This window comes from Bicyclus anynana, chromosome 10, assembly GCF_947172395.1.
Source record: "Bicyclus anynana chromosome 10, ilBicAnyn1.1, whole genome shotgun sequence".
In the NCBI taxonomy this organism is placed as follows: Eukaryota; Metazoa; Arthropoda; class Insecta; order Lepidoptera; family Nymphalidae; genus Bicyclus; species Bicyclus anynana.
The window spans coordinates 193,643-210,477 of record NC_069092.1 but is presented as its reverse complement, the minus strand read 5'-3'; the positions used below and the strand labels follow the sequence as shown (position 1 = coordinate 210,477).

The 16,835-nt window shown below is 36.1% G+C and overlaps 1 protein-coding gene across 1 annotated transcript in view; it reads left to right on the top strand.

The window, feature by feature from the left end:
* LOC112043575 (neuropeptide CCHamide-2) overlaps positions 1-15,394 on the top strand; it is a 31,065-nt gene extending 15,671 nt beyond the window's left edge. Inside the window, exons 3-6 of the mRNA XM_024079053.2 lie at positions 9,465-9,532; positions 12,782-12,899; positions 13,677-13,750; positions 14,199-15,394. Of these exons, the coding sequence (XP_023934821.2) occupies positions 9,465-9,532; positions 12,782-12,899; positions 13,677-13,750; positions 14,199-14,261 (323 nt within the window). The 3' untranslated portion in view covers positions 14,262-15,394. The remainder of the gene's footprint in view (positions 1-9,464; positions 9,533-12,781; positions 12,900-13,676; positions 13,751-14,198) is intronic.
* Positions 15,395-16,835: the final 1,441 nt, after the last annotated feature.

The following is a 16,835-nucleotide window of genomic DNA, read 5'->3' as shown; positions in this document are numbered from 1 at the left end:
CTTTATTTTGTCTTCCTAATTCGGATCTCGGTTTTGGATAGTCAATAGATGCAAAACCCCTGGTTAATTAAAGCGGTTAATATATGATCAAACGAACTTCCAAGTGAAGTTCGATCATTATTATATGAGTTGCATCCTTGGAATATATGATAATTAAACAAAGGTAGTGTCCTTATTTGGTTGGTAACTATGCGCACTATTTTTAAAGAAAATTAAAATAGGAAGTCAAAAAAGTACTTCTTATTACTTGTAATGCCACCTCAGACCTCCATCTTGGATATCTCTCATTATTTAAGAGAAGGTATTGTAACTTGTACAAACTTTCCTGTATTATTTGGGAGAGCTTCTGGGAGGGTGGGTGATCATATATTCCAAGGATGCAACTCATATAATAATGATCGAACTTCACTTGGAAGTTCGTTTGATCATATATTATATTTCCTTGCATCCTTGTTCATATATGATAATTAAACAAAGGTAGATGTTAAGAGCGAAAGGGAGAAAGTTTGGAAAAATCATAAGTTAGTTATAATTATGATTTTTATCATTCATTTCTATTCGAGTTACAATCAAGAACTAAATTTCTTATTACTATCAATCTACCATATAACAATATTAAGATTTTATGTATATGGATCTAGCGGATTCCGCTTTGTCCAAGAAGTGTTTTAGTAAGATCGGGCAAAATAGAGGGATGATCTTGTCCAGTTTGCATTCTTTCACTTGATGGGATCACTTGTATGTTATTAATAGTCTAATCTGTGCCCGAAGGTCTTAAATATCTTTTTTAACAGATATTATCCGACGTTTGGTGTGATATATCAAAAATAGAACAGACTGATCGGTCCCTGGAGCAGCAGCAGACTTTATGATATTTGTTGATATTATTTTGACACTGTTATTATATAACAATTTAAGATTTAACTTTATTAAAGATAGTGTGTGAACCCTGTCTACAGGTGCTAATAAAATTACTAGATTCTTTGGATTCTTCCCAGGAATAATCGGTAACTTGAGGTTCCCAAGTGTTACAATATTTAGGGGTTTTGGTTTATAAGCCCTTCTAAGAATGAGCATTCAACCATTCGACAGTACTTATAATGTCACCTTTAAAGGCTGACAAGTCTGACCGGTAGGGATTGAGATTGCTGTAGTCACACAACTACAACCACTGATAAATTGTCTAATTAAGAAGGTAAGCATGCTTAAAGGATAAACAAGCTTAAAGGGTTCAAAAACGTGGGTGTTATGTATTGATATAGCAATATGCCATAGCTTCAGCGATGTGATAGACTGTTTTATTGTTCTGTCAGCATGCCCAGTATCAGGACAGACACAGAACAGATAGATTCTGGATGAACCAGCCAGTAAAACTCTTACATAAGAGAAGATGATCTTCGAAATATGTTAGTAGAAAATTTTCATGCTGGATTTGAGTAATAAATATCTGAAACTATTAAGGTGGAGTGGAAACCAGAGTTGTGTAGGCCACTATGGAAACCCTAGTATTTCGGTGTAGAATGTATTTCAATGATTCTTCTAGAGTCTTTTAATATCAAACATTAAAGTTTAGGTATGGGATTTCGCATCACATTATGATGCTAATTAGTGAATATCCCGTTGACCGGGAAAGTGTTTTGTGACTTCACAAACAGCTTATTGAATAGGGATCATTCGATATCCGAATTAACTATTGCAGATGAGCGTCGAGGTTTGTATTTGGTATTCGCATATAATGCGAACGCACACTGTCACACAAACCATTTACAAAACAATCAGGATTGAGGTGAGGATATTGTTTGCCCACAAACACTTATTATTGCATTTGTGCAATCTATGCGTAATACTATTGCGCAATTAGTTAATTATTAGTGAATGAACACAAAAAGAAAAAACCCGAAGTAATTTCTATTTACTTTTCTACTTATTATGATAGATCATCACCAGTACCTACTTAGCTACGAGTACTGCACTGGAAGTTCATTTGTGGTCTGTGGTACCCATAACACGGGGTATGCTTTTCGCTTATCTTCTCTTTTTTTTTTTTTTTTTTTGACGGCGAAACTTAAGTTTCTAAGTTTCGTTAACTTCTTAGCACAATTTTAAACTGAAGTTAAATTAATAAGGTACTGTTCATCATGTGTATTGCGAAAACATAGGATGTCGTTTAAGTAACCTGATGACTAAAAAAAATATTTATTTATTTAAATGCATTTTTTTTATTTTTTTTATTGAACCATTTCTTAGTGGAACTTAACGGTGCGAGTTAGTGCGAGTCCCTTTATATACCATAGCTTATCCTATGTAAATACGGATAAACTTCACATAGGGCTATTATGCGGTTCTTATGATATATATTCGCTCAGATACCCGTCCATCACGTGGTATTACCCAAGTTGTTCTTTATTCTTTCATTTTGAAAATAAAGTAAAAATTTTCATTATTATGGTAAAATTATTTTTAATTTACATATTTATTTGGAGGTGCATTGTCACTTTAATATGGGCTATGTGGCAATTATTTACAAATTATTTCAAGCATTTTGAAGACTGAATAATTTTACTACGTAATGGCGCAAAGTAGCAATGTTTGATCGAATACAGTAGTACGTTTTTGTTAGTTGTTTTAACCAACTACTGTAAAAAAAATTGGAACCAACTCGTAACCGTACGAGGTAATGTCTGCTAATAGTGAGTCTGCGCCGGGGCACAGATCTTATGCAAGGCATAGTTCGTTATGGCGATAGCACTGATGCTGAAAAAAGGGCAGCGAAGTATATAGTCTGTCTCCTGTATCCTCCTTGCGCCCTGCTCACCTAACAACAAGGTGGCCGCATGCCAGTTTCCCTGGTAGAAAGTCGTAGGTAGGTCGGCCCTCGAGGTCAGGGTCATCAGAGTTATTTCTAAAGAAAACCGTTTTCTCAATAGCCTTGTTGGCCTTAATCATCACCAATAAGCAAAAAATGACCCATTTCTGGCACATTAATATTAATTGAAAAAAAATATATATATAAAGTAGGACTTAGCAGTTGCATTCTATTTTGAAATTATTAATGGTGAGAGTCACAAAGCAAGCGGCAAGCGTTGCAAACATTGCTTTTGAGGCCTTAACGTTGTCGTGACCTTTTTACCCGACTACGGCGAAGCCAAAAGGAAGGGTAATGATTTTAGGTTTACATGCCTTTTTTGATGGCATTGATGACTATGCACAGTTGTGCTGAAATATACTTTATTTTATTAGGCTTTAATAATTACATCCAGTACAGAAGCAGAAATTTCTGCATTCAGCTTTGAGAATTGCGGACTTAACAATTTGTATAAATTTTCACCTTAATATCCGTGCATCGAATGTGCATCGAACGTGGATGGAGACGTGTATCCGTCTCTATGAAATTGTTTTATTTCTGGGTCTTAATCAGATGATTTAATTGAGGCGGGAGCCTTTGAAAGTTTAGGCTCAGTTAAGTCCTTATTTTATTCAGGGTTGTCGGCCAATATAGGCCTCAGTTTTATATTGTCTGGTACAACTACAAACGATTTCGAGGTTGAATCACGGCAGTATACGTTTACTACGGTATCTTATCTAAATAAGCTATTTTATTTCGAAAAAAAAAATTTTGCGGGTATAAAAATTATTTGTGATTGCAGATGAACGTTACATCTAATTTAGACTGTACGTATTTTCTGCTTAGGTTATGGTTGAAAACTAGATTTTATAAATAAAATGTCAACCCCTGTCTATGTCTTTATAGTTTGGAGCAGGTATTATGGCTAACTTATTAACTCGCAGTTAATCCGAAGGCCCACCATTATCCTTGAAGACTCTCGGTCATTATATTTTAGCATATTATAACCAAACTCCTAGTCAATTGAAATGAATTGCAATAACTTTAAATACCGACAGTTTTGCCCAATGCCTCTTTGTAAATTGGAGTAGGTATTATGGCAAACTTAGAAACTCGCAGTTAATCCGAATGCCCACCACTATCCTTGAAAATTCGCGGTCAGTCCGGATATCTCCTTATATTTTAGAATATTATACCCAAACTCACAGTCAATTGTAATTAATTGCAATAACATTAAATACTGGCAGATTTTCCAATATCTCTTTATAATTTGGAGTAGGTATTATGGCAAACTTAGAAACTCGCAGTTAATCCGTATGCCCACCATTATCCTTGAAGACTCGCAGTCAACCCGGATACCTCCTTAATATCAGTTAACAAATATTCCATCCGTTATCCTTGAAAACTCGCAGTCAACCCGGATACATCGGATATTTTGGAATATTATGAAAAAAGTGAAATATTATGATTAATTCGTTAATCTAGAATTATTTCCTGCAATGAAACACTTCACTATATTTTTATTCACTGGGACTGAAATATCATCGACAAACACTTCACTAACTTTCTTTGTCGGACTATAAAAAATCTAACGAAGATAATTTCTCTTCCGATATTTTTCGAATCTTCACTGATCACTGATTTTACACTTTACCTTTGAAGGCATATGAAAATAAACTATATTAACGAAAAAAACTTCTTTCTTTCTTTCTTTTTTTTTTTTTTTTGTAAGAGACGCGTGCGATAGTTACCGCGCACAAAAAAGGAATGAGAGATATCCAAGATGGAGGTCTGAGGTGGCATTACAAGTAATAAGAAGTACTTTTTTGACTTCCTATTTTAATTTTCTTTAAAAATAGTGCGCATAGTTACCAACCAAATAAGGACACTACCTTTGTTTAATTATCATATATGAACAAGGATGCAAGGAAATATAATTAGTGCTGGATAAAAGTGCTCTGCTAGTAGTTGTAGTGGTGATTGAATTTGTTTGGAGTATTCCCACTCAATGTGTTTCAGTGTTTCAGGAAGTTGCAGTAGGTAACACGAGAATATTTGCGGGGAGACGCAAGCAGGTCTTACATGATGTAAAGAAATTAAATAATTAAACCGGGAATAGGGGAATTGGGATACGTTTGGAGTCGTAACGATAAAAAGAAAACATTATGTTGCTAGAAACATAGAATTATTTTTAATGAAACCGAAGCAGAAACTTTACTTTTTTTTTAGATAATATAGTCGAAGGATTAATACCAGTCAGTACAATGACAAGTGTAACTGACACTGAAGTGGTATTTTACTAGTAAAATACTGACTGGAATTAATGATTGTACTTTATGCATGTCTTTTTGAACATGGCCAATTTTAATAGGTACCTACGATAAGACGATGGAAGACCGAGGGGCGGGGATCGAACCCTATACCTCTCGGAGTTGCTGTGGAGCAGTTGAAGCTCCGAGTACAACTTCCGTTAACGCGTTACCATATTCTCGTATACTAATAGATGTAACTTGTCACCGAGAAATGGGTTGTATAAATAGAAAATAGCTTGCAAGTTAATGATCCAACAGGATAATGTTTATGACTAGCTGAAATATCTGTAAATAACCAAGGACTATCCTAATCCTCCTGGTCCAAACTTTACTAAACTCGCATTGTGTCGAACACTCCCGCACAGAGATAATCAAAGTGTTAAGAACAACGCGGTGAGTGGGCGCGTTATCTTCATCTGCACACTTTGTCGGTTGTCGCGACACTTGCAAACACTTCTCATCACTTGAAGCTCACTTTTGCTTACAAATCTACACAACTTGCTTACTTTTTCGAAGTTTTAGTGTGTTAATAGGAGTCTATTAATTATTATTTTTAACTTCTTTATTTTATTTTCTTATAGCTTACTACGGATGCCCGCGACTTCGTCCGCGTAGATAGTTTACAGACTTCAGTTTTTCACAAATTCTATGTGTTAATCCAGAGTGAAATTTATTTATTGAAAGAGCCCTTTACTTTATTTGATAGTTTTTTATGAAAAGCGTATGCAACTATATTAATTGTATACAGCTAAGTTTCAAATGTTACAAATCTATTTATGTTTAAATTTAAATCTATAAGTAATTTCATATGAACATATTTAGAGCAACTGTTACTGTTAGCGTGCACATGGCTCCGGCGATGATACAAGATAATCAGAAATGAAAAGCCAATTTGCTCACTAACGAAGTTGTGTAGCCCACAGCCTGGCTGCACAATCTTGACCTTGTAAGTTATTCGTGTTGTCTGTACACACGCTTGCATACTGGATGTACCTGGCTTGTGTAACGACTCGCGGCGGAGACTACGTCATTGCCACTAACTTATGACGAGCGATTAAGATCTTTCATTTAGTAGCTTGGAGGTTTATCACACTAGCGATTTGCTTGTGAGTTGATAGTGAATGCAGCGAGTGTACGGTGGAGCATTCCATGTGGGGAAACAGTGACGTAATTAATTCGGACGAGGATATATTGATATGCTATGTTGTTTTGAAAACCCAGGAAACTACCTCAAAATCAGCATTCTTATTACTTTTAACAAGTCAACAATAGACAATGTACTGTTGTGTAGAGTAGAGGTACTACAAAGATGGTCCGCATCAGGTGGAGGCACGTGCGATTCCAGGCAAAAACGTTGCACGATCCCTAAACACTCAGCTTGCATTTGTTTGGATGATTTATTAAATGGTACCTGTTGTCTTCTTTTAAGTTTTTTCCTTCTCGGAAAAACAGTGATCACGTGTACCATCTAAACTTTAAATAACGAAACAATGCTCTTATTCGTCGTGCGTTCGCATAGGTTCGTTAAAGTTAATCCGCAGTCGCCAGTTCACAGCTTTTCCTGTTTCTGCTGCTCTCTGTGCCCCGCGGGATTACTTGGAATGTATTTTTTTCTCCGCCTCGCGTTATGCAGCTTGCAGCTCAAGGAGATTAGCATGTGCGGCGGGCGACATGGATTATCGACAACTCTTTGTGGCGATGTATTTGTAATCGGATTGTAGAAGCGAATCGTGTGCGATGATCGACAGAGCTGTGGCTACTGGTGGTTGTTGACTTTTTAGACAAACGAAAGAAATTCGTATGGATTAACTATAAAAATACTAGAGAAGTCTGCCAATCCACATAGTTCCTAACCTATTATAATTGGCCTAAACCCCTCTCATTTTGAGAGGAGACTCGAGCCGTGAACACGAGCCGAATATCGTTAACGAACTATAAAAACGTCAATGGCTTAGGTTCTTCACATTTTAAATTACTGTAATACTAGTCATGTGCTACTTATGTATAATTATTATTATTATAATAAAACTTGTTGTACGGGAATATTACATCGACGAGTATAAAATAGCGGCGCATCTAGAACAGTAATAAGTCAGGATATCATTTTCCAAAAGGTTATCTGAAATGTCCCGGTGTTTGGTGGCGCGTTCAAAGTCCAGTAACAGGGTTAGATTTGTTTGTGCATCGGCTCAGTCACGAGACGGTGACGAGGTTAGCCCGCCCACTGGCCACTGGCCACTGGCCACTGGCCGGCAAACGCTCCGGCTTCTAGTACACAAACACTGAGGACTTACATTTGCCTTTTTACGAGCGACCGAGCTTGTTGACTGACTCTGTTCACGTGTTCCGCATAGGAAAGAGGACTTCAATCAGAAACTATTACGTACTTCTTAAGCACTAGTCTTTTCTTACAAAGTTTAAGAAATCTTATTTATCTAGAGAAAGAATTGTTGGATTGTTTTTCGATCGTATGTATTTGTATATTATATCTATGTAGGTTTCACTGTATGGCACACTTGTTATTTGATGGATTGCATTATAAGTGAAAACAAAATTAAAGCTCATGTAGGTTTTTGTTTTTTTTTATTTGCTAATTTACTAACTTGTCTTGATAATTACAATGTTTAGAACGAATTTCAACCAGGTTGCTCTATCTTATTAAAGGTTAAATAATAGATATAGGGGCTATGCTCCCTCACCCCGAGGGTACACAGAGGGTACAGTAAGAGTTTTAAAGTTTACTTTCCGTTGGCAGCTGGTTAGCTTAGCTCAGAGTTGAATTTGATCGATGTAAAATGTCATAAGAATTACAATCAAGTGACTGGCACAATTACTAGTCGACTCACTGTCACTGGAAGAAATGTGCCGCGCGCCGTTTGCCTGTGCTCGTAGCCTTCTCATTAGTTGATTTCTTCAAACCTGATATTTTCTATTATTATTTTCAGCGGCCAACAGAGCTCTTTCAGGGAAGTGCTCCGCTGCTCCAGTGGTCAGTGGTAGCTTCTGATCACGAGGACCTGGGTTCGAGCCCTGGGTTCGACTACGAGAAACTAAGTTTTTCCTTCTTCCTAAAAATTTTCTATATCAATTTTCGGGGTCGAGAAGTTGGTGGTGTTACAGGATAGCTTGTTCTAATATGGACACGAAACTTTTATTACATTTAATAATTTTATTTTAAAATATAAAATCATTATATTATCGAAAGTTGTTAAATCGATTAAAAAAATAAGTGTAGGCCGTAAAAAATGACAAACCCAAATTCCTAAAGAATAAACGATTTGACTTCGTTACTCTACGGGATAACAACATTACCACTGGAAGAAGCTCTCCCCCGCCCTTACACCTCGCACCCCGCCCTACGCTCGGGTGATAATGACTTTAATTAATTTAATTATTATTATAAACATGTTGTTTGCCTTTTTAAACACTTTATTTACCTATTCATATATGGAATACCGAGAGCCGTGACAGCCCAGTGGATGCGACTTCTGCCTCCGATTCCGTAGGCTGTAGGTTCGAGTCCGGTCCGGGGCATTCAACTCCATTTTTTCAGTTTTTAAGTTGTGTGCATTTAAAAAAATTAAATATCACGTGTCTCAAAACGGTGAAGGAATAATCATGAGGAAACCTGTATACCAGAGAATTTTCTTAATTATCTATGTGTGTGAAGTCTGCCAATCCACATTGGGCCAGCGTGGTGGACTATTGGCCTAACCCCTCTCATTCTGAGAGGAGACTTGAGCTCAGCAGTGAGCCGAATATGGTTTTATTCTGTACAAGTTAGCCCTTGACTACAATCTCACCTGATGGTAAGTGATAATGATATGGAATACAATAGGTTTCACTGAGGTCACTACTAGATACTTAATTACGTGGTAATCGTAATGGTGGTATCGAAGGGTCGTCTTTTTTATGTTTGTTATCTCATAACTTCGTCATTTAATAACTAATTTTAAAAATTCTTTTTTTGTTTAAAAGAGTGTTCAGATTGGTCCCATTTCATTTTCATGAAAATCAGTTTAGTATATTTGTGTTAAAATCTAAATAACTGAAATACGTCTTTGAAGTCAGTTTCATTTTCATGACAAAAACATTTTGTTTTAAGAACTATTAATAGCTGAATTCTGGATCTATGAAAACTCCCAAAAATACCTTATTTTAAGCTTCACAGTTGTCCACTATACTTAATGGCAGGAGCATGAACTGAATAATATTTAGTATTTTACAAAGTCACCAGCACTGTACCAACGGTAGCACGTTGCACCTGTCGACAATCGCTGGCGCGCTAACGTGCAGTTTGTCCGCAGGCGGGTGCTCCGCGTTCGGCCACTCGTGCTACGGCGGCCACGGCAAGAGGAGCGACTCCTCGCTGCGGGTGAGTGCTGTTTCATCTAATAACTAGTTTGCGGTCGCACCTCATGTTAAGTGACTATGCACAGGAAAATGGAAGTGCGCATACTTGGCCTAAATGTGAAATTACGACACAATATCTCACAAATCATGTTTTGAATTTTATTATTTCTTTGACATGGAACATACTCGTATAGTAAACGTTCCCGCTCCTAAATTTAACAGGCAATATTTATTTTATTTTATTGTATACTCTAATTAGCACTAGCCGCAATCTTATGCGATGGAGCCAGCATATTATGGTTCATCTGGTGTCCAGCAGCAAATCCATCGCTTATAGAAATATACATTGTAGGCTACAAATGATCAGACCATGTCCCATAATGAACAATGAAACATCCATCCCATCATAGTCCCATCAAACAGAAGCCCATGTATTTCCTTCAGATTGGAGCATAACAAAGCTGCTCGTCGGCAATAAGCTCTCACACAAAGGGCGTAAGCTCTGACCGTTGCTTCTGCATTTGTTGACGATTTAAGCTAATTAGCAAATGCATCATTACTGGCTGTAAGCTCCTTCGTGTATAGGCTTGATTTCCGTTGTCCCAAGCGCTTGTGCAAAGTTGCTAAAGTCAATGGTAAGAACGTAAAATGTAACAAAATGAACGAGTGTGAGAATTCGGTTAAGAGTCCTGAAACTATAAGCAGATAGAGCTTTATCTTGACCCGGTTAAATTCAATAACTACATTAAAAACGACGGACGACAAAATATCAAATTAATGAGTAAAATTGTAACATTGGAGTAGTTTTTTTTATAATTAAATTTCCACGTCTTTGTTTAAGCTACGTCAAGCTAAATTTTTACATGATTTACTCCTACAATGATAGAAGAGTCGGCTTAAGAATGACATGGCAGCAGAGCAGTAATAACAAGCCTTCCTACAAGCCTATCCCCTGTGGACGGGTAGTCGACCCTTGCCTAAAAAGTCGAACATTAGCTTTAAAACGAGATGAGAGCTGCTCGGCGTAAAGTAGTGCGTGTAATGAAGCGCTGAGTCGCATCTCCTGAGTCACATCACCTCTGCGATTAATTACTTGTTATAGTCATACTGTTGTGTTGTCGTTGCATTATATAGCGCGTACACAGCTTTACTGCCTCGTTGGTCCGGTGGTTATATGGCTATAAATATATATATTTATAATTACAATAATTAAGAAATTAAATTAAGAATTTAGATATGACATGTTTCAATTAGTGAAGGAAAACATTGTGAGGAAACCTGCATACCGGAAAATTTTCTTAATTCTCTGCGTGTGTGAAGTCTGCCAATCCGCATTGGGCCAACGTGGCCTATTGGTCTAACTGACATCCTGAGAGGAGACTTGTGCTCAATATTGAGCCGAATGTGGGTTGCTAATGATGAATGATGACAATAATAAACAGAGTGTTGTTTTATAACCTTTGGTATCGCAATCTAAGACTTACTAACTTACTCGAAAGTAGTCAAGTTGAAGGTCATCGTCGTTAGCAGCAGCCTTAAATTTAAGAAGGTGGACTTGAATGTGATACGTGTGAGCCCACATTATAAAAAGATTTATCATCATTTAAATTGTCTCGCAATCGAGTCGCTGGACGAAGATGAATTGGTCCGAGCCACACAAAATGAACGTTAAACTTAAACTAATAGTCGATTGACAATATAAAACTTTGAATTTGAATCAAATCAAATGTAGCAGTAATACTGAATACAAAAATAGGTTAGTATCATTCAAAAAACCGGAACAGTTGAACAGTCGTTCAGATGTGAATGAATTTGGTCCAGAAATATAATTCTTAATTGGTTTTTAATTTTATAATCTGGTTTGTCTATTTACGCTAATCGACGAAACAACTTTACGAAAATGGTGGTAGGGATTCGTACATATGTGTTTTGCTCCATACGACAAAATTATGCGTGTGTATAGTCTTTGCTGATGAATAAAGTTTGCAAATAGATTTAAAGATATAAAAATAAAATAAAAAAAAACACGCGGAATAACTTTAGTGTCTATAAATTGAACTTTGAGTTTACTCGTTCAGTTAGTTTACGTTACAATCACAATGCTAATAGTGTCGCAATCAAACCGCCACCTGTCGTATATTCAATTGAAAATACGTGGTATATTCTATTTATTTCAAAAATACACATGGAAAACGACTTCTGAGTTGAAAATTGTCCAGAATGTTTGACTCTTTGTACCGTTAGCGGTGTTGATCCTGTCGTTTCTGTAGCGATAATCTGTTACGATGTTTTGTAATTCAATAGAATTTTTAATTAACAAACGGAATTAGTATGCAATTTTTAATTCAATGGAATGATTCTCTTTGCCTTAATCTCGCTCTCTATCTTACACGATACTGTAGACTGAGAGAGATAGAGACGAATTTGAAACTCGCAATGGTGAGGCATAAAAACCTCGTGACAGGATAGCACTACTACTCACCACTTCGCTACTCGTGTAGCAGGCGCATACAGTTTAATTAATATTCACGCCGCCGTGAATGTCCCGCGTGTGCCGCGACATGATCACACTGGTTATGACTTGGGAGACTCGTAAGCAGATCGTTTCCACTTGATTGAATTTTTAGGAAAAGAAGCCTGCGACACTTCGTAAACCATATTAGAAGTTTCCAAATATCTTCAGATAATGGGGTTCAAAGTAAAAAATAATTATCATATGAAATATCCAGTAGTTAAGTAACTTTTATCACTCTCACATTTCCACAGTGAAATTAGCATTTTTATGCAATACACTTTTATTTAAATTAATACCTTATCCGTATTATTAGTAATGAAACTTATCAATTTTCAGCTATTTTAAATTATGTATTATTCAATATACATAATTTAAAATAGCTTGTTTGTTACTACTCAAATGAAGTTTAACGGTTATTGGCATGAGTCCAATCCGTGGCATTAGTTAGGGAAAACGGGGTTATATTTAATATAATATTCTGATTCTGTATGAAAAATAAGTTATTAATAATGCGTATAATTTTGTACGTTCATAATACTTTATATTCGCATTTTGGCGATTAGTGGCGATGATAACTATAGTTTGGCAACTTCGTTCGTAACACTCCCGATGGTCCGCGCGGGCCGGGGGGCGTGTAGCGATAAATGAAAAATCCACGACTGATGCACCTTACCCCCATACGCACGATTTCACACCCGCGCATTATTTCCTCCCCTCGGCCGCATATGATGGGAGTGTGATCACGTGTGTCCGCAGTCGAGCTCCGAGCTGCTGGGCCAGCCCGGCCAGGCCGAGACGCCGCCGCAGCCGATGTATCCGCAGCCGTACGGGGTGCTGTCCGCGGGGGATGACATCATCCCTGTGAGGGACGGAGGTAACTCACACCTTTTGGATTTGAATTTGAGCCGCAAATACATGCAAACGTCAAAAATTTGTTTGGTTTGTAAGAAGCGGTAACCAAAATATTGATAGGTGATTTTATGTATTATATCAAAATGAGCCCTACGTCTATCGATATAAAGTACATCAATGCCTATATCCTTTTTTGTGTTATAATAAAAGAAGCCTGTATAACAGCGGGTTATTGTTATTCTGAGTATGAAATCTCAAACTTATAAATATTATAAAACGTATAGCAGCTTGAGATCTGCTGTACTTGAGCAGGTCGCATAATACGAAACGGCGTGTCATATACGACGTACGACGTACGCTTTACGACGGCGGGTAATATATTTCCATACAATATTGAGATAATCTGTCCTCCGTGCGATAAGTGACGACGACAATGACCGAAGGCTTTAAGGGAAATGTTTACGAGCGAATAGATTGATTTTACGACTACAGTATATAACGTCGTAGCTGTGGCTGCTACGGCGTAGCCCCGTAGCGCGTAGCTTTGACGTAGACGCACAATAATTTTCCGGCATCTATTCTTGTTGACCAAACAAAGCGCGATTTATGCCGTCAATGCAATGGGCACGCTTTCCAACCGACTTGAAAAAAGTACGTTATCAAACGATCATATTTATGCATAAGCTAGCAGTTAATGATAGATTTGAATATCGTATGTGTGTGTTTTCTGTTATGTGTATTCATGTCTTTTTAGAAGATTAAAATATTTTCAAATCTAATAAAAATCTGTCGTGTGCAGGAGCCTACGACCGGGACGGGCTGCGGGCGCGAGACGCCTTGAAGATGAAGATGCGAAACATTCTCAGATATTGGGTGCGTATACTTTGTAGGTCACTGAAACTTCACGTCACATTACGACTCTTCTCGTCAAGTAATATCTTTATAGATCTAAATTATGGCACTTTTAGTACATAATTCGTTACTTCAATGGTTTGAAGAAATCTATCAAACCAGTAGGGTTTGCCAACAGTTTATATTACGTACGTGATTTTAATAGCAAATTCTTTTTCTGACAGGATTTATAAATGTTGTTTTTACAAAATCATTATTTAAATGGATTAATTTTCATATTAAATAGCATAAACTGTATTGTTTCTTGTAACCGTGTAATACGTGTGTGTGTTAAACGGCGACAATATATTACGTTACTCCTCAATTTTGGAGGTAAAATGCATCAAGTGCACTAACAAAGACAAAGCATTTACACCAATAATATTACTTGTAAGTAAGACTTGTTTAATGAACCAATATTCCGTTTCAGATGGACTACTACCGGCGGTCACGGAGCACTGAGGACGGCCCCTACACCTTCGACGCTCTCTAAACTGTACTCGGTTGCGATACTAACTTATATGTACATTTTGAATACGGTTCGACGAAATACGCTCGGTTATTTGTACTTATCCAAATATCCTCCACATCAACACATACAAGTTAAGTTGTTGTCAACTGGGTTCTGATAACTTGTTAGCTATTTAACATGATGACTTTTGCCTTTAGAGTTTCTATAAATCTTCAATGATCGTGCTTATTTCGTGAACTTCCACTTGACTGTTTTAGATATATAGATATATTTACTTTAACGGTATTTGAAAGTATAATTAATTCGAAGTCCTAAGTCTTTTTAAAAAAATAATTAGTCAATTAAAAATGTTACACGAAAAAAATATTTATATTTTCCATAAAACCGTTTTGTTTTGTTTCAAAAGGCTGGATTCCTTTGTTACTCTTTGTTGCTGAATATAATTAGTGCCTTTTAATTCCTTGAAGCGGTTGATTAAAAAAACCTTATGCTTTTGCTTTGTGTTGTAAAACAAATTACTTACATGCTCGATGTACAATCATAAAATTAACAACCCAAATTTTTTTTTGATTTATATTTATATTTTTGAATGATTTTTATAAATTAACGATGTATAGTCACTTTATATTTAAAATATACAAATAATAAGAATATTTTTATTTTATAAAAACTTTTTTCATAACTATAGGAACATCTTAATAGTTAAATTACAGTGTATTGTAAAATTACAGTAAAATGTATTGTAGTACCACTAAGAAATCAATGAGTGAAAACTCAATACAAATATAACAACCGATTTCCGTTTTAAATATAAATATCTTATTTTAACATTTTAGTACCACTTATTAAATTATTATTTCTGTATGGTCTGTTTTTTAGTTTTAAAAAAATCACCAATAATATGTCGAGCATGTACTGCTATGTACTTTATTTATTCAAAAACTCTGTGGTTAATTTCTCGTTTCATACTTCATCTTCCTATAGAAAAAAAGGTTTATAAAAAGTTGAATTTTGTGATCATTTGTATAAACTTATTACATAATAATCTTAGTAAAGTGTACACAGTAGTGTTGTACCGTCTCTAGTGTACCATCGACTCGTGACATCGTACCGTAGTGAAGCAAAGATTGTGTATTATTATTACTAATAAATGGTTAGATACAATCTCGGTGTAGTGTTTTATTCATTCTCTGTGCCATCTAACGACCAGCTCAATTTTGATTTTGTAGTCTATGAATACGATGGTGTCCCTTTGCCTGTGCATAATATAACCAAATGGGATATTTTGCATGCATGGTATGGTCAGTTATTATTATTAACAGTCTGACATAACATGCTGAATATATATAAGATAAGAATAAGTGAAGGAAGTTTTATATCTCCACTAGGTCAAGATCTAATAAGAAACCTAGTAAGAAAAAAAATCAAAGCAATAATTAGTTTAACAGGACACATTATTTTTTTAATTTTCACTATCGGAAGATTATTTTATTTTGCAAAGGATAGTTGACTGATAACGATTATAACAGATTCTTACATTATCGCCCTACGCTCGCCAGCCCGCATTGTAATAGCTTAGTGGATACAAGCTCTGCCATCAACTATAGTAGTAGTATACTTTAGAGGATAGGCTGGTAATGACTAAGAACATAACCTTAGATTAAGGTTCGTTACACCCTAGCGTTCAGTGGTCATAATGTTTAGTATCGCATTGTGGTCAGTACAGGCGTAATGTGGTCCATCCCGCGAACCATACATTACTGCTGAACGAGCCACGAATGAAATAAAACATGCAACAGTTAGCGGTAATCGCGCTTCGTGTGAACCTGTCATTATCTGAGATGTATGCACATGATTCTGAGCTCATTATGTATTTATACTTGCAGATTGCCGCGACGTCATCTGCGAATATGCATCTGACTATTCTAAATTTAAAGAATTCCGGCATATCCAACAAATAAACATTATTTTTTTGTGTTTGTTTTCACAAATCCTCGAAAATAAATAATAATGTAAACTTAATTTTTTCTCATAAATCAATTAATCCCTATATCTCTGTATTAACCGAATATATCTGAATTAACCGAATAATAACGTCAGACATTAATAAACATTAGCTGTTGTTATGATCAAAGCATCTCTCTCTGTTTGTACGGTATCGACTGACAGTTGAAGGTATGATTGGAGAAGCATTCGTTGTGGAAAATGAGGCAATCAATTTCTAGTTCGGCCGCTTAGCGTTTGCCTGGTCCTGACAGCTAAATTCAGGAGAATAGGGTGTAGTTACGTGTTGTTTGAATTAATAAGCACTTTAACAATAAAAAGGTTTGTTGAGTAATGTTGAGTCAACCGTCTTAATCCCAATAGTCGTTTGACCCAATGGTGGAATATAGGAGTCAGAAATCCTTGAAACGACATGAGAGATGGATTAAAAAAAATACATTAATAGATTTTGTATTTTATAAGCATTGTTAATTTTTCCAGAATATGAGGGAAAACTTTATTTGAAATTATTTGAAATTGTCGGAGTAGTAAGTTTCTAAAATGTGCCGCAGTTAGATTGCATTACCGCTAGAAAACAGTATTGATGCAAAG